Source organism: Pleurodeles waltl, chromosome 8 (assembly GCF_031143425.1).
Source record: "Pleurodeles waltl isolate 20211129_DDA chromosome 8, aPleWal1.hap1.20221129, whole genome shotgun sequence".
Taxonomy (NCBI): domain Eukaryota; kingdom Metazoa; phylum Chordata; class Amphibia; order Caudata; family Salamandridae; genus Pleurodeles; species Pleurodeles waltl.
The window spans coordinates 609,868,147-609,887,040 of record NC_090447.1 but is presented as its reverse complement, the minus strand read 5'-3'; the positions used below and the strand labels follow the sequence as shown (position 1 = coordinate 609,887,040).

At 41.4% G+C, this 18,894-nt stretch overlaps 1 protein-coding gene across 1 annotated transcript in view; it reads left to right on the top strand.

Moving 5' to 3' along the window:
* The window catches only part of CDC16 (cell division cycle 16), a 146,494-nt gene that overhangs the window by 40,680 nt on the left and 86,920 nt on the right, over positions 1-18,894 (top strand). Inside the window, exons 7-9 of the mRNA XM_069204699.1 lie at positions 1,653-1,747; positions 3,712-3,845; positions 11,250-11,329. Of these exons, the coding sequence (XP_069060800.1) occupies positions 1,653-1,747; positions 3,712-3,845; positions 11,250-11,329 (309 nt within the window). The remainder of the gene's footprint in view (positions 1-1,652; positions 1,748-3,711; positions 3,846-11,249; positions 11,330-18,894) is intronic.

The following is an 18,894-nucleotide window of genomic DNA, read 5'->3' as shown; positions in this document are numbered from 1 at the left end:
AAAGGATGATTGACGGAATGCTGAAACTTTTCAAACACCCCCTGTCACAGATCTGTGTTTAATCCATCTATTTTTTTTATTTTTATTTTTTATTTTTTTTGTTCACCATGCCACCCCAATTTGGACCCAGTTCCCCATGGGCACATTCAGTCCAAGTGGCCAGGCCAGGTCCTCCCTGGACCGTAAACAAGCATCCTGGGACCGGTTTCGGGGTATCCCCCCTCCTCAACCGGGCTAGCTTGAATCCAGTGGCACATTGAGCAAGAGGCCCACATATGGGCACACCCTGGCCACTTAGGGTGACCTTAGCAACACAGAAGGATGATGGACGTAGTGCAGAAACTTTTCAAACACTCACTCCCAGTCACAGATCGGGGTTTAATCCATCGTTCTTTTGCTCACCATGCCACCCCAGTTTGGACCCAGCCATATGCAAGTCAGTCTTGACCTTGAACACCATGGGAACAGTTCAGCCTGAACTGCCAGGCCACGTCCTCCCTGGACAGGAAACAAGCATCTTGGGACTGGTTTCGGGGTATCACCCCTCCTCATCCAGGCTAGCTTGAATCCAGTGGCACAGCGAGCAAGTGACTCATGTCTGGGCCTATCTTGGCCACTTAGTGCGACTTTAGCAACACAAAAAGTCTTCCATTGCAGTCAGGATGGCATATACTGTTTTGTAGCAGCATTATATTCTCTACTTTAGGAAGTTGGCAGGTAAATGTTTTCTTTTTCTTAAGAGGTAAACAAGTATTTTTCATTTTACAATGAAAACTTAATGTAGATTCACTTGCTGTTCATCATTTAACCATTTATTTCCTGCACGTTTAAAAAACATTGTGTGTACATATTTTATGTTTAATGCACCAAACCACTTTCTCATGATGAAGAAAACTGGAGGCCTTCAATGCCCTTTATTGGAGAGGCCATTTAACAGAGCGTAACCTGACCGAAATCTTCTGAAGTGGCTAGAAAAAGAAAATATGCTTTTGTATAATATATTTAAATATATATGTATATAAAATATGTTTGTGTGTGTGTATGTAATATATATCTTCAGTATTTATGTTATGGGACTCATGCCTTCTTTTATCTGGAAATTCACGGAAATGTAATCATGCTCTCTTCTTCTTCTTCTTCTTCTTCTTCTTTCTTTTTTTTTTTTTTACTTTTTTTTTTTTTTTTTTTTACCTCAAGGATTTAGAGCAGGCATCATCAATAGAAGTGTGTATTCTTGTGGTACTTCATTGTTGATGCCACAGATCTGGACATATTGTGGTAATGCAGCTTGAAAGCTTGGGTATATCTTTATGAACCTCTGTTTTTTCTATTGAGAATGTACTCCTGTTACTAGGGAGTAAAACTGGCCAGTGCGCTACCTTTTTGGTGGGTCGATTTAAATAGATGTCCCCTCAATAATGAGGAGGTACTCTAAGCCCAGTGGTATATGGCCTTGAACATGTTAAATAATAATATGAATCTACTTTCAATTTCCAACTATTTCTGAAGCCACCTTTAACTTGGGGACATGTAAGTGGTTGGACGTACATGCATATTGCCATTGATGAGATTTGTAAAATGTTCTTTTAGTCAAGGCTTTATATGTAGAATTAAAAGAAAAAAAATAATTTTAGTTCTGTAACACTCCCTAGAAAAAGAGCTCCTTGAAAGTCTACCTCTTAAGAAAGAATGTTCAGAAGACGACCAAGAACTGTTGCGTTTCCTCTTTGAGAATAAGCTAAAAAAGGTAATCGGCAAGTTGTGTATATCTTGCTTGAATATATAACTACAATTATGTTTCATCAACTATATTTGTTATTGGTTTGGGTTTGATTTTTACTATCGTGTTTTTTCAGATATGAACATGGGAAAAGACCTGGGCTTCATAGTGTGTTTTAACAGGAGGCTTTGCAGCAAACATTATTTTCCCCGTTTGCTTTCTTTAAATTATACAATGGTATAGTTTTTACAAGTTTGATATTAACATTATGAAAAGATGTTTAATGAAGCCTAGTCTTGTTCCATAATCCAGTAAAACATTTTCAAGTTCATGTTTACTTTGTGAGAACAAAAGTCCCTAAATAGTCCTGTTGGCTCTGCCACACTTCTGCATGTCAGTTATGCTTCTGGTATGCCCTTCGTTATCCTTCCAGTGGGCTAGCATCCTTAAGAGCATTGGTTTATGCTTGGCATGTTTCTTTTGATCCACTAGTATAGTACTGGGCCCTTCTGCTTTATAGAGGGATAAATATGTAATGTGTGGTCCCAGCATGTGGTCCATGTATGCATGGTAGTTCATCCTCAATAGGCCCTAAGGAGGCGGTATTTAGTAGTACTGATGTGGTGTATTCTGGGTGCTGGCCTCTTTGTCTGCACGCGTTTGAGAGTAGCCTGTACATGTAAAATCCATTCTGTCCAGTATAACTAGTCCTTCACCTCCCCTGAAACAAAGAGGTGTTTATTTTGTGGTGTGCTAGATTTAGTTTGCATAGGACTATGTGTTGTTGTTCTAGATGATTGTGCCAGCATAAGATGGCTTTTCTCCTCACAGGAACCAGTGCTTCAGAACGAGGCCCATTTGAGGTAGCAGGCTATAGGGTCTTAGACAGACCATTGTTATTACCATTTTAGAACGGGATGTTGAAGCCACACCAAATCTGACATTTACTACCTTGCCCTTTTTTATCCACCCTTCCTCTAACTGCCCAATACCTTTAAAGAAGCCCGCAAAAGGTAATCCCAGTCCTTGTTGCTTAGCACCTGAAATTCAAAGGTGTCATCCATTTGTACTATTTACTGGTGTTCTGCAAGTGCTCTGGGCTGTTGCTAAGTATTGACTGCCTGGAGCCAAAGCCTGTAACACTCTAGGAAGGGGTTCTATAAGACAGCTACTACAGTTCTAAACATGACCAGGGTACTGCTTATGTTTCCTTGTTGGCAGCTTGAAACCTGCTGTGCTCTTCTTTGATAGCTTATGGCTGTCACGGCACATTAAAAGCTGACTAGAGGAATAACCAACCACGTATGCAATTGGGATCTGCGGTTCATCTGTCCAATGCCAAAAGTGCACTTTGGGCCATATGTACGAACACATTTTCCCATAGACACAGAATGGGCAAAACTGCTTGCTACATCTGGCCCTTAGTCTTTTACCCCCAGTGACAAAAATGCCCAAGGACATACAGGAGAGCCCAAGTTCAGTGATTCGCTTGATTGTGTCTCTGACTAAATTAAAAATATATAACTGTCTGGAAACTGCACAAGGGCGGGCAAGCACAGCTTCTCTTATTACCGCTCTAGGGAATCTGGATCCTGCTTTGGCCACTGTCACAAACTCTCAGCATTTACTGAGGCAGACATAAGAAGGCACCACAAAGTGCCTACAGCCTGTGATATACTGTACCAAAACAACCACCACAGGCAGCAAGACGGGTATTTACTTTTGAGAATGTTTACATGAAAATATAATGAATGACTTCATTCAGATAGTTTCTTAAATATAATTTGTTGCAGAGTGAATTTGCTATTTGCTGTTGTTTTGCCTGAAATTCACCTGAAAGCAATTTGCTGTGTGATATGTAGCTTTGAGTACATGATTGTAAGTAATTGTTTAAAAGTATACAGTATATTAATAGTCAAACCTGGTCTGTTATTGTTAATTTTGCTCTCTAAACAATTGTAATGATTCCATGTTGATGTGATTTATTTCAGTATAATAAGCCAAGTGGAACCTTCATTCCTGAATCCATAGGTGGCCTTCAAGAAAATCTGGATGTTGTTGTATCCTTAGCAGAAAGACAGTATTACAACTGTGATTTTAAAATGTGCTACAAACTTACTTCAGTGTAAGTACAGTACCTCATTAAAGTGTTGCAGTGGTTTTAAAGTGTGTATTTGTGTCCCCTTGCATTGCTCCTATCCTCCTGTCCCATTGCTACTTCTTTAAGTACACACCTAAGAGTTCCAAATCCTAGCGACTGCCACCAGAAAGGCCCTGTCCCCAAAAGTGGCTGTGCAGACTTTTAGGTTAAAGAGAAAGAGAGTTTTTTTTTAAAGACATAAGTGAAACTTTTTATTACGACAGCCCTATTTTTTAAACAACAAACTTTCATGACCCACCTAGCTTTAATGTACATGATGTCGGCATTTGTTTTTAAATGTAACTAAAGCATTGTGTGGTAATGCAGTGTCGTTTACAGGCAGCTCATTTTCTATTGAAACAGACATTAAATTACATTTTCATTTACCTACAGTTTTACTGATAAAACAATATTGCACACAACTAATGTGTGGAACTCGTATTTTAGTTAATTTTTCGCATTTGTGCATCACAAAGTAAAATGTCTTGATTTTTATGCTTTTTTTTTTTTGCTTTTGTAACTGCTGAATGTGTACAGTTGAGTTATATTTTATGTTGCACAAATAACAGCCTACAGCCGTTCCTTTCACATTCCCTGTACCCCAGCAAGATTGTAACATAATTCACTTTACTTTTCTTTCTCTGACTGCAACGTGAGAAGAGTTTGTAAACACCAATCCCCATTTAAAGGCATCCTTATTTATTGTTATTTCAAATTGTGGCAAATGGTTTAGGGGGTTGCGTCAGGAGCCTCCAGCTATGGAAGGTCCTTGTCTTGAATTTTCAGTGAAGTTGGAAATAATTCAGTCTTTCTTTGATTTAGATTGAGGTAGTTATTTGACGCCAACCAAGTAGTGGCAGTGAGACTACTGGACAGTGAAGACCTATGATGTTAGATTTTGATGGAGTGAAAGCCAAACAACAATTGTGTGCTGTATCATCCTAATAAATATATTATTTAGTACCCATTTGGTGGAGCAATTTAGCCAGTGGTGTCATATAGATATGAAAAAACAATGGTGGCAAAAGGGGTCCCTGTGCTATCTCACAATTCACAAATGTAGGTTTTGAACCAAAGGACAGGGTTACTACTGTTTCTTGGCAGTTGGTTAAAAAAAATGATGATCTATACTTAGTTCTTTAGGTTCATGTTTAATAGCCAAAACAGTTATTTCTGTATGTTTCTCATCAGCCTTTTGGTGTTTTGAAGTCATTATGATTAGTGTGGTCATGAAATCTAGACTGATTTGTTTCCTTCCTCCGTATCTTTATCTTGTAGAGTCTAGTAGAAATCCCAGAATTCATCAGCTTTAAGTTTTAATTTCTATTACCACCTTTCATAAATAGTACTCTTTTACGGTTTTGTGAACTTTTAAAGACTACAGGTGTAGGAAAGTGGAGTATTAGTGGTATGCGGGTTGGTCCTCACCATGCAGCACTCTCACAATACCCCAAAGATGGTCCTTGGATTCTCAGAAGTAAATCTCAAGCTCAATCCTGGTAGTGAGGCTAAGAGCAGTCAGGCTTTACTTACAGGAACATGTGTTAAGCATTTCAGAGTACCAACATGGCCGATAATTACTTGACATGATTCGAAATAAATTTTACACCAATTTATAAAAATAGAGTTTATTTGTATCTTAACTTAGATACCAAAACAAACAGAATTGCATAAGTATAACCAGAGTTATTGGTTCTTGAAGCAAAATTAAATCACAACGAAAATGACAGAAGACCTCTTGGAGGTCGAGTTAACAAAACCCTTGCAGGGATAAAATTGTATGGGTCCTAGGATCAGGACACGACAGTGAGTTCAGTTTTACCTGGTCTGTGGCGTCTGGGTGCAGAGTTGTCCTGGCTGCCTGTGCTGCTGAGTGGAATTCACACTGGTGCTGATTTTACCGATTACAAAATGATACAATGAAGAAGATGCAAAAACTCAGCTGAGCTGGACAGTGTGCTCTGCAGTTGCAGTGTCGAGAGTATGGGTCACTTACCTGGCTGGTAACCAACAGGCCTTGGTAGCAATAAAAGTGACAAAAAGCTTTGGGAAATTCACAGGGTCTGGAGAAGTTCAGTTGGGGCCTGAAAATTTGGGACTGGAGAGACTACAACTCCCAGAAGACACTGGACCAACTTGATTTGTGCAATCCTACGGAGGGCCCAATGGCAGGTGAATCTTCAGATCCTGCGAGCATTTTTACCTGCAGTTTGCAGGGGACTAGTGCAACTAATCCAAGGAAGACTGAGGGTGCTTCTGGCGTCCTCAGAGGTCCCACTGGTCAAGAGTGCTGAGTTTGAGCCAAGGACGAGGATTGTTCATGCAGTTCCTAATCTGTTGCCTCAGAGACGGAGTATCTCTCTTTTGCTTTGTTGCAGTAGGCAAAGTCCTGTTGGTGGTAACACAGGGCTCCTCTTGGTCGTCCTTCGAAGTTGGATGAACTGATCTGAGGTTCTGGTGTCATGGGTGTCCCCTAAATCCTGGAGTTAGGAGTGTGGAGACTAGTGGCCTGCCTGAACTTGTGCGTTCCCTTCACCTGGCTCCTACAGCTAATCTGCCCTTGAGATGACGACATCTGGTGGGTTGGGTCACCTTTTGCTCCCCAGAACTCTCTATTCTGCCACTCATAAGATGGCAGAAATAAAAATTTAGTGCACAGACCGGGGTTGCTCACCCTAGAGGTGTGGTCAGCCTGCTGCCACTGTGCGCTGTCCTGCATATCTAATTTCCAGCCTGATCACAAGCAAATGTTCCTGGGGGCAGAGGAGAAGGGCTTTTTTCTCCTCTGGAGGACAGCACACATGGCTATCAGGGGCGTGAAGCTTTTGAAGCTCACTGCTTTGATGTGCCTATTAACTAACTCGGTTGGGGGGGGGGCAAAGAGGTGTGACCTCCTTCCTGCCTCGGCCTTTGTCTTGGACTGCTGTGAGTGCCCACACTACCTGGCAGAAAGTCATAGCTCTGTCTTGGCAGCAGCAGGCGCGTGAAAAGTGCAGGCTGAGCAGCCAAAAGCACAAGGAATTTGGGGCAAACAGGTGGGTAACCTCTAAGGTGCCACCTGGGCATATGCCAATCATCCCTTGAAACCAGATTTTTGTCAGGGTATAGAAGGCATGTTGTGTGGCACCAACCTCTACATATCTAGGTGGTACCATAATGGAGCTAACAATCTTGGTCTGCTATGTTATCCTTTGGACCAGCTAAAACTTATGGTGTACTTTAATGGGAAAGACACTATAGAGACATAGAAGCTTGTGCTTACATGCTTGTGCCTTAAATATAATGTACCCTGTCTCTTGGGCTGCAGATGCCTTCCTTAGGGGTGTCTGACATATATGTAAGGCAGTACGTTGGACTGTGCTACTCATGGTGAGGGCACAGCGAGCTTGAGCACTTTGCTCTGCTGCTGTGATCTGCAATAGCAGGTCTTCTATCATTTTACATGGGTAACTCAGGGTGGCACAAACTTATGCTGCAGCCCCGTGGAGCCCCTTACCACATATGCCCTGGGTACCATTTACTAGGGTCTTAAAAGTGGGCAAAGCCTTTGCCTATGAGAGAATTACTAAGCCTAAAACACAATTTAGGGGAGAGAGCTTGAGCACTGGGGCCTGGGTGGCAGGCTCCTTTGCACTGACAGTCATAACCATCAAGATGGGGGCAAAACGTTGGGGGTGCCAATACACAAAGAACTCTTTCCTACAACAGGTACGCAGCATTCCTTGTGTGTACTTTGAACCACTGTAAATCTTTCGTTTGAATCTCGTATCTCTTGTGGCTTGCCCTCCCAAGTGAACAGAAGCAGTTGTTTTGAACCTCCTCTTACCTGAGCTAAGCTATCAGCATGCCTTATTTTCCCTAAGGAATATCGTTTGCCCCTCTTTTCCAAACAGGGTGCAGAATTCACCACCCACTCCATGTCTTGGGCCTACTGTAGTACTTTTCATCAGTAATGCTAACTTGGTGCCAGCACTGCCCTTATGCCACCTGGCTGACGTGCTTGTGAAAAAAAGGGATCTAGACTGGGCTCCTTTATGGTGTTTACCGTCAGTTGTAAAGCTGTCTAAACAAAGTTTCATCACATTGAATAGGTCCCACCTGTTGCAATGCCATTTCCAAGCAACCTGGGTGCTGTTGCTCTTCTGTATATCTTCAGATCCTGGTATTTCCACACTCCTTATGTCTGATTTCACACATGGGGTGCTATTTAAGAAGTAATTTCTCTGAGTTGTTGGGGGGGGGGGGTTGAGGGGATCAAACATGCAGCCCTTTTTGCTGTTCTCCTGCTAGACGTTTTCTTTTGAGTTTTGCTGAGCATTTGCATGATTAATCAAGCCTGGAATGGAAGAGTCCGAAAACTCAACAGCCTCTCCATTTGCCTTACAGCCACATCAACCAAAGCTACACAGATTAGGCAGTGCAGATTTCAGTACAGTTATAATATATTTAGATACCCAGTTTCAAATTCCCATTCCAATCAAAGGGAGCTTCAAAAGAGCCACCAAGAAATGGGCCTAAATATTTAGGATTAACCTGGCCTTCCTGCTGACCTTGAAGCTTTCTCTGGAGAAGGCTTTCATTAAAATGCCGACTCTAATATGGCCTCTTTGCAAGTTCTAAAACTCTTAAGGAAAATGTATGTATCTTTCTTATAATTATCTAATTCTTGAAAATGTTAGCTGCTTGGTTTGTGTAATCATTTGAGGTTTTAGAACATTTGGAATTTGTAGCACACACTCTTTGGGGGCTGATTCCTACGTGTCCATCCTAAAATCTAACACAATTTTTGATAAAATCCTCGCAGCCATTCAAGATTTAAAATCCAGGAAGACTTCAGGCCTCAATGGTTTTCCTCTTGATTACTTTTCTAAATTCTGTGACATTGGTTGCCCACTTCTACTGCTGATTTATGACAAGGGAGGTCGCAACAGCTCCTTCCCCATCAGATCTTGACTGACCAACATTGTGGTCCTTCCTAAATTGGATCGACCTGCCCTTGGGTGTGCCTCCTGCCACCCGATTTTCCTAATTAACGCTGACATCAAAATATATGCTCAGCCGAAGCACACAGCATTGCATTCGTTGAGTGCCACAGCCCTGGGAAATGCCTGTTTGTGATGCTTCGGGGAAACACCCTATTTTGATCGACTTTGATAAGGCGTTCGACGCAGTGAGCTGAGATTATCTCTGGGAGGTACCGCTTCATATGGGTTTTGGCACGATCTTTCAAAGGGTGATAATTTTTTGTTTGTTTAATGCATAGCCTACAACACTAGTCCTGATGAATGGGGTGTTTATCCTGGGAGTTTCCTGTGAGTCACAGTACCCGGCAGGGGTGCCTCCTGTCTCTCCTTCTCTTTGTGCTGGCAGTTGAGCCCCTAGCTCGTCAGATGCAGTACGATGCTCAGCTGTGGAGGTGAAGATTGACATTTTAATATTTTTGAACAACCCCGGACTTCAAGCCCCCACTGGTTGGACATCTTGTCTCTGTTTGGCAAGGTCTTTGGTTTCCAGGTTAATATATCTAAATCACTCCTCTTTGCTGTAAGGGGGTGGGGAGTGATGCAGTGTTGGGTTGGCAACAGGATATTCTAGTCTGCCAACTCAGTATAAAGTACCTTGGAATCCACATATCCAACCTGCCTGAACTTGCGCATTCTCTTAACCTGGTGCTGCTCCGTCAAACAACTGAGTCGTTTGGCCACTTGTCAAACCTTCCTCTTAATACCTAGGGCCGAGTAACACTCATTAAGATGATGTTACTTCCACTGTTTTGCTACACTTTGCAAATATTCCCACTTCACATCCCAAATACTTGGTTCACAGAGGTTTCAGCCCTCTTCCTCACCCTCCTTTGGATAGGCTGGCCTCCACACATTGCTTTTTTGAAATGCAGTTGTTTGGTCTATGATGGGGACTGGGAGCTGCTGACATCCATCTGTATTTTTGGGCATCCCAGCTACAAGTTATCAATGATTGGCTGACTGGCGATGGAATGATCCAACCTACTAACTTGAACTAAATTATCTAGTGGTAGATAGGATTATGCACTATTTATATGCTAGACCTATCCCCTTAACGTCCCTGAACAATTTTCCTTGTTTGGCGTGCCCCCAATAGATTTCTCTGGTGGGAAAGGAAACTAACCCAGCAAACCCTGCTGTGGAGAAGACGCTGGTTAACTGACACAACACAGTTGCAAGGATTTCAGCACCTGGATATGATTGGGATTTCACAACTAGGTGACGTCTGGGAAGGTAGCCACACGCGGTCTTTCGCAGACATGGTAGCCCTTTTTCAGCTTTTGCACAGTTTCATAGGTACCTACAGGTTCGACATGCAATTGAGTAACACTCAACAGATTTGGTTGATGGGCCAGAAGACTGCCCCCTGGAGGCTCGACTGTTGGTGGGTAGTCTGGGTAGGGGAGGAGGAAGGAGCTTTCCCAATTGTTTTGCTCTTTGGTACTAATGCTCAAAGGTGCTGTACTCAACGCATTGAGTTGGGAAGGCTGCATTGGACACGTGGAGGATGCAGTGTGGCAGATGGCTTGTATAAGTCCCAGGGAACTCGCTATTTCCGTGCAGCTAGGGATAGTACAGTTACAGTACCTACATGTCAACCTGCCAACTCGGGCGCTCTGGCCTTTGGCAGAATTCTAACTGCCTGTGGTGCTCCCTCCTCAAGGCGGACTTCTTCCACATGGTATGAAGCTGCCTGCGGATCAGTCATAACTGGTGCTGGATAGGGCGTACACTCTCAAGGGTCCTGGGCACATCCATTACACTCACCTCCAATATAGACCTTTTTGGGACTTTTAGAGGACCGGAAGGGACCCCACAGGGGACTGACAACTAGTGGGGCTGGTAACATTGGTGGCCAAAAGAGACATTGCAAAAAAATGGAAAATGTCCCAGATCCCCGGGCTTCAGTTCTGGAGATCCTGAATAGAGTGATGTGCCAAACAAGAGGAGCCGATCTGCATTGCTGGGAACTGCCCTAAAAAATGTACCAGGGGAAATGGGGCAAATGGTAGGATTACTATGGCTTGTCCTCCGTGTCTGAGACTGTGCTTGTCCCTGATCCTGTTTTTCACTGAATGTGGGGTGGAGTTTTGGGAACTGACTGAATGCAATGCTTCTTGTTTTCATTTGCTTCTTCAAAACGAATACACTTGGTTTATAAAAAATAAAAATAAAAAGTCTAACAATGTTTCAATGCAGCCTTACTCATCTTTTGAAATTTCTCTTTTTCGAGATCAATTTTTGATGGAGGTGGGTTTGCAAGGAGTATGGCATGTACACAGTGATTATGCCTGTGAATGTCTTTGCAAATGAAAAACAAAATTTCATTTTTCATTCGAGCTTATCAAGGTATTTTTGTTTACAGGGTAATGGAGAAGGATCCTTTCCATGCAAATTGTTTACCCGTGCATATAGGAACACTCGTAGAACTGAATAAAGCAAATGGTGAGGATGAGTCTTGTTTAAGCTTCTGCTGTACGTGTAATAATTTCTGTCACACCCCTAGAATGTTTTGTAAAGAACTGGATGGTGAATTGCATTATGGCTTTATTCAGTAAATACAAAAGTAATTATAAAAAATGTTGCTACTCAGTAGGCTTTTTTTAGTAATACAAATGCGATATTGTGTTTTAGGTCTAGCCATTATGTGCATTCGAAATGATAAGCCTTTGAACAGGGTTTGTTTTAATCACCACTGGGTCTCTAGATTATCTTTGGTGTGGGATGGGAGAGTCATGTCTTTGAGACATCATCCACAAAACATTTCGAGATTGTGTTGTTTCAGAACAATCAGGATTTACGTTTGCTCTTGCAAAACATTCTTTTCATTGAAACCTTTCAGCATATTTCTGTGATCATGATTTTCATTGTTGTATTTGCCAAAATTAATTTAAATGAGTACATTTTCCTTTTTAGGGTAGAGCGCAAAGCACTCTGTCCCTGGTGTAATATCTCTGTGGCCTTTAACCACACCCATGTCAAGCCCATCAGTTTGGTTGGTTTGTGGGCTTGCCTTTTAAAATCAGCTTGATTTCATTAGTGAAAGGCATGCATACGTAATGCCGCCCGCCTCCAGCGCACTGGCCAACTACTGAAAACATACAAGGCTCCATGTTTTCCGTATGGTTTCTGCACTATTTTTTCTCTTTTTCCCTTTGTTTCGTAGGCAGTGTGATTTCGCTGAGCAGTAGTCAATCGCTTTGCATGACATCGACCCTTTTACATGGATATCTGCACTTTTGCCAGTTACATGGATAATTGCATTTTGCCGGTTACATGAATAATTGCACTTTTGCTGATACGTTTCATTTCAAGCGAACTTCTGTTTCTTTTTGAGTGTTTGCTTTGCGCTCATGGCGGCCGTGGGCTCGCTTATGTGAAACCATTTTATTTTTCAGTTTGTGGTAAGAAAAGTCCGGTTAGGAGTTTACAATGCTAATAGCATTAACTCGAGTAAACGCGATACCCATTGCATTGCAAAAGCTTGTTGTAGTCTTGGTATTTCTGGTGACTTGCTGTTGTAACACAAGTTTTTGTGCCATTGAAAATGTGCCTTACTCTTTTCCTACGGTGAACTCAATAACCTGCTCCACATTTTTGCTATGATGTTTGCTGGAAGAGACATTCAGCTTCACTCAAAGTTGAATTTCTAAGTCTGGTTCGGGTAGATAGTCCCCTCTTCCCAAGTCATGAGGTGACTGGAAGTGGTGATGGCCTAATTATAGTACTGTGGCACAGATCTTTTTATCTGTACTCATTTAAATATTTGGCTTGTAGCTCTCCCTGTTCTAGGTACATTCGTTCTAAATAACTGGAACCCCTTGCTTATCGTTGTGTAACGTTTAGAGAGAATGTTTAAGTCTCATCTTCCTGTTTCGCTGTTCAGAAAAAAATGCATTACATCTGTTAGGGAGACAGTGTGCATGAGTGCGCTAACTAGTGGTCTTTTGCAGGCTTTCCTTTGTCTGTGTGTTCAGGACCCACTACCTGAAATAAATGTTACCTGTTATGGAAGGTTGTCAACCCCTCCCTGTGTTCAGTTCAGGTTTTCTTGGCTTGACTGTGCCGTGGGCTGTTGCCTGGCAGCATTAGCCGTCTTTGGCAGCTCGGCATTGCATTTATCATTATAGGCTCCTTGCCTAGTACACAAAAACGGGAGAAAGAGATGGAATTCTTACTGATTTGAAAAAGACTTTGAATTTAGAGTGAAGCAGATAATTGAATGGCAAAGGCTTCCTGTATTGGTTACTCAAGAAAGGAAAAAGGAAATAAATAAATACTGCACCCCCTTGAGTCGGTCACTTTTACATTGTTTGGACATCAAGGAGCCTCTGTACATTAACCCCTGAGCAGATAAATTCCTAGGGACTGGGCAGAACTTCTGTTGGATTGCAGTCTTCCCTCAAGCTGGGGCAAACCTGGAGCCATAGAACCTTTTATTGGTGTAACCTATGGAAGAACAGTGGATAGACTGTCCTGGGAGTAGTAGCTCTATTTCTTCCTCTGGAAGATCTGCTCGAGGACCAAGTGACTGACTCTCTTGCATGGAGTATGCGCCAAAGAGCTGACACTACACTGGAGTCAAGTGATCCCTGCTGGCCTGAAAGTAAGAGTGACCACAATCCATCATTGTCTTGGTTGTGGAGCTGCAGAGGCATTTTCTTGCATCTTCACTAGTAAGTCTGCAGGGCCACTTCATGCCCTTCTCTCTCTGTATATGTCAACATCCACTCTTGGAAGGACGTGCAGGTTCGGAACTTTTACACCAACAGCGTCGGGTCTAGGATTGGTTACTTGAACCAGTAATCCTGAACATGTAACATTTTTATAGCCATAATTGTGGCTAAGGTATTGTGCCATCCAGTTTGGTTTGTAAATAGCCCTAAGTCCTTTTTCCAGTTTGAACTGGTTTATTCTTCGAGTCTAGTGAGAAAATTGTGACAGCTGTTTTTTTTTTTTTTTGAGGTACAGGTCCCGATCATTTGTCACATCTGGAGGACATCATAGGGGAAACTTAACCACTACTATATATGTCTCATATAAGCAGAGGCCCAAGCTTATCATACCAAGGTTGTTCTGTTGTATTCATTTTGTCTGGCACCTTTTACTGAGACGTTATTAGCATTTTAGTAAATCAGTCATGAAGTTCTTTGAAATTACCAAAGTGCCATCTGATTGAATAGCATTTGCTGCAAGGTAAGTGCTCTGGAAAATGTAGTGCATGGTGCCAAAACGGGTGTAAAACATTTGGGTGCATTGCTTGACCCCAGAGGGGGTTAGCACCTTCTGTTGTATTTTTCAAGTGTCGTTATTTACACGGTATTTTGCTTACCTGTAAAGTAAACTTCTTTTTGGATTGCCATATATAATACAGGCTAAGCATTGAGTTTGAGTATTGTTTACTGTCATACTGTATTCTAGTTTCATATCTTCTCATAGACTAAGCCATGCATGTTCTGCTTCACTAACCATGGTGGCTAAGTGCCCTGAAGGAGTAACTTGGTTATCCAGATGGAGTGCAATCTTTCGGTTGCTCTGGGCCACCATTTGTAAATAAGCATCCTCACATGATACTGTCATTAACCACCGGGCTCGTTAGCACCCCCAAGAAAAGGCCTCACACTTTGAGATGCAATATTTTTCAGTCTACGGTGCTCACAGCCCATTCTAACACATTAAACAATCAATCAGCACATTTTATGAGAACGTTATGTGGGTTGGATGTGTGTGTGGCGCTATTTATAAAGGATTCATGTATGTTGTAAACCTTGAAATCAAAAAGCTATATTTGGATTATTTCTGCTTCCTGGAGTGTTCAAGCATTTTTTATTGTGGTTAACGTTTACTTGTAGATTTTGTATTTCTCCTACACTTTATAACTATTTTTGTTGTCACTCTTCTTTGCTGGTTTTTGAAATATGTTGCTTAAGCGTATATTTGTAAGCTTCGAGAAAGCCAAACAATTTAGCCTTTCTGAACTCCATGCATAATTGTAGTGTAGCTTCGATGTTGTTGGTTTAAATGTGTTTACACATTTGTTGTGATACTTATTTCTAGTTACTCTGTAATTCTAGACTGAGTAAAACAGTCAAATCGGACTTATTGTGCACCTCATTGATCATAAAACCCTTCATTGTGCCCCCTCCCACTTTACTTCCCATCTCTCGGTAAGAGAGTCCAGCCTGCACTTTATTGGCATGAACAAGAGGAAGATGGGCATCTAGCCCACATTTATTTTGTACCTTGTTCTATACATATAAATGTTACTTCTTGCTGTTATTTGCAACAAATCTCTGTGCTGTTTCTAGAAGAAAGTGTGTTAATTAATTTCTTTCATTTACAGCTGTTCACCTGAGATACTAACTTATAGTAAGAGATGTTCAGTAAACCAATAGTAACAGGTGGTCAATAAAGATAATGTTCCTTTTTCCCAGACTGATTTACAGCCGACATATCCCTCCAGTATATTCTCACAAATAAATAATCCGCATTATTTATGTTAACCAAGAAAATATTGAACGTTCTGCTCACAGCCTTTTTAAAACTGATTTACATTTTGAGCTTATTTCTAGTTATTACAAGATCTTGAATTCCCACCATCATCCCAGCTCAAAACACCTTGCCTTCTGCTACCTCAATTTTCTTTTCTCGAGCGGGAATACATGCACTATAAATTCTCTGAACCATACAATAAAACTGGAACATATTTAGCTACAGAGGACTTTATCAACAGTTAACAAAGTAGTTCTTTTGATCCTTCTAATGCCTTTTATTACTAACCAGTGATCTGAGATGCATGCATTCTAGATCCACATCCAAGGGTTGTGACCATACCCAGCCCACAGAAAAGTTATTTATTTTTCTAAAGATCCAAGAACTTGAACCACTTTACAAAAGGAAACTGCTAAGTTCGTCCATTGCTGTAAAGGTACCAGGCTCTTGGACATTGTTTCCTTCTGCTACCACTTTTTGCATTACTTGGCATTTGGATGCTTTTCAACAGAGCAAAGAGAACGTACTTGTGAAATAATAGAACAGGAGAAAGAAAATGTGGGTGTGAAGTGAATGAGGTTTGAGGAAAGCAAAGTTTAGAGTTTAGAGTAGAGGAAAGCTGGCTGGTTTGAGTCAGCCAGCTTTAAGCAGAATAGAAGAGATTTCAGATTCTCCTTAAATGCCAGGAGGGTGCGAGTAGTATCAATATCAGCAGGAAGGGACAAACAGAAAAGGGTTCCAGTGGTCTAGTTGGATAAGATGACCATTGTTTACATCATCCAGCATACAAAGTACACTTTGTAAGATCTTAATGGTTGTTGTTCAAGTGCTACAACAGAAGGAAAGACAGATTGGTAGTTTGCCATAAGTTATTATTGGTTGATGTAATCAAATAATTAGTTAGAGGTACAGTTCCCACTGATATTCCCTAAATAATGTTGATTTAAAGTGGGCCTGCAATTAGATTGAATGCCATCTAAATTCCTTGGAACAGGCTAAGGCCATTCATTGTTTATTGCTTCAGATTGAAGGTTCTGAGGATGACACAACTTTCTTTTACTAGGATTCTCCTCCGAGTTGAATATAATAAACCTGTCTTAAACAAGCCCTCCCACTTCTGATAAGAAAGCAAAACCAACCTTCTTTAGAGCTTACTGGCCCCTCTAAAGATTCAGAAGTAACTTAAAGGGAGATGCTAAATGTTCTGAGCTGCAAAACAGAAAGTGCAGGTTATGTGTACATGTGTATTATCTATGGTTTAATTCTAAAATGGTGGATGGAGATTGTTATCAAAGTTAATCGATAGCAAATGTAGACCTCTTGTTAACTACTTCTGTGCTATTACTGAATGGCCTATCTTATGCTGACATGATAGTTCTGTTTTGCTGTGTTTGGATTGGTAAAACTGTAGTGATAACAGAATTTTCCTTTGGAAAATATTCAAAGAAACTCTGAAAAGGTGGTTGAATTTTGTACATGAGCACCCAGGCAAACCTGAAAAAGGCAGACTCGCCTTTGTTACCATTTCATCCAGATAGCTTGGTTTGATATCTGTGCTTAATCTTTTGCACAGTGCTTGGACACACTTTAGCTAACAATTTGGTGTGTCCATTATAAACTGTTAATATTGCTACACCTCGTGTTTGAAGTCTCTGGGAAGCTGTATGGGATTACTTGTAGTTGGGTTTTGCAATTGCTTTTCTTTGCTAGTTTCTTGAAATGAGTGTGTATTTTTTCTCATTGTTTGATCAAATTGTTTAAATGATCTTTATGTGTTTCCCATAGAAAAAGTATGAGACATCAGGATAAGGACATTGAAAGCCGGGGGGGGGGGGGTCAGAGTGGTCTCACCTGGACACAATTATCTGTCCTCAGGAATGCAGTTGTGTAACCTCGGGTGGGTGGGGGAGTGTACTTTTCAGTTAACCTCATATGAGCATCCCTGCACTGATGATGTTTTCTGTCTTGCCATTTGAAGGGGCGTGCATTCAGTTGCCAAAGACTGGTATTTCAACACTTTAGTTTTGGGGTTACCAACAGTTTGCTTCATGATTTGTCTCACCTTCTTCCATTGCAAAACAAACCCTTTTGTATCCAATTGTTACTTTTCTTTTGTGTTCGTCAACACTTTACTAGCTGTACCTTCTTTAAATCAGAACCTGGCATACATTTGCCAAACTTTTTATGCCCATTAGTACCTTTTTTTTTCCAAAGGAGGGACAGTTAAAAACTGTATACATGTCAGCATTAAGCATTATATCAAAATATGCATTTCCCTTAAGATACAGAATGGAAACTTCAGTTGATATCTAAACCTCATTTCAGAGTTTGCAGTGACATTGGTTAATTGTAGAAGGAACGTTGAGGCAGATCTGGCAAAGCAAACCATTTCCTGAACATTATCCACATTTAAATAATTATTCTATTTATTAAATCATAACTTGCAGCATCTGTTGTAAATCACATTTTGTGCACTCTCCTTCTATCTAGTGTTGTGGTAGAAATATGACACTTTCTTTTTTCTTCTTAGGCCTTCATTTCGAGCAACTAGGTTAATTGTGATATGTGTCCTGTAAGTGCTTTCACCCCACATATTGCAGTTATGACTGTGTGATAAATATCAGCGGGTTAAATCTGCAGATATTTGTTAGAAGAAAAACACCTGGTATTTACCAGAACATGTGGAGTCCGGTGCAGTAAAGAATACAGTCTCATATTATTTCCCCAAAATTTCTTAATTGGGTGTTTTTTAGAAACTGGTTGGCTGAGGTCCAAGAAGAGACCACACTCCTAGTCACGGTGAGTCAGATACACTCTTTTAAATTAACCTCTTCTGGTAGCTTGGCACAGAGCAGACAGCCTTAACTTAAGAGGCAATGTATAAAGTATTTGTGCAACACACAGTAACGCAATGAAAACCCAACAAAGAGAATCCACAAGGGTTTAGAAAAATAGAGACTATGTATGAGTAAAACAAGACCAAAACTACAAAAATCCAATAAGTCCAAATATGAATTCTTAAAGATTAAATCAGAAATAGTGCTTAGCAGTCACTAGCGATTGAAATGTTACTTGAAGTCATAAGGGACTGGTGTGAATCCAAAGTTCAGGCCAACCTCGATGAAGGTTAGGCCATCTACATAACCTGCCAGCAAAGTACCTTGGATGGAGCTTTGGTCGGTGTTGAGAATCAACTGCATCGCCATCAAGCTGCGCAAGGGGGGAGAGGGGATCCCTCGTTGGCTCCGAGCTCCGTTGATGTCAGTGCAATGGGTTGTCATCGTTGAGTCGCACTGAGAGTCATCATCATGCCGCTCAGGGTGTGAACCCAATGTTGTTGAGCGGCCTCTGCGTCAGAACCAAGGGCGATACGGCAAAATGTTACACGCAGTTGAGGCGATGTGTCCATTTTTGCAGAAATCCGCTGCAGAACCCACTTCAGGCCCCAGGACTGGAAAGGGGCCCCCTGGCAAGGGTAGGACTCACAGATGGCAGAGTTCAGCAGCACTAGGAGAGTT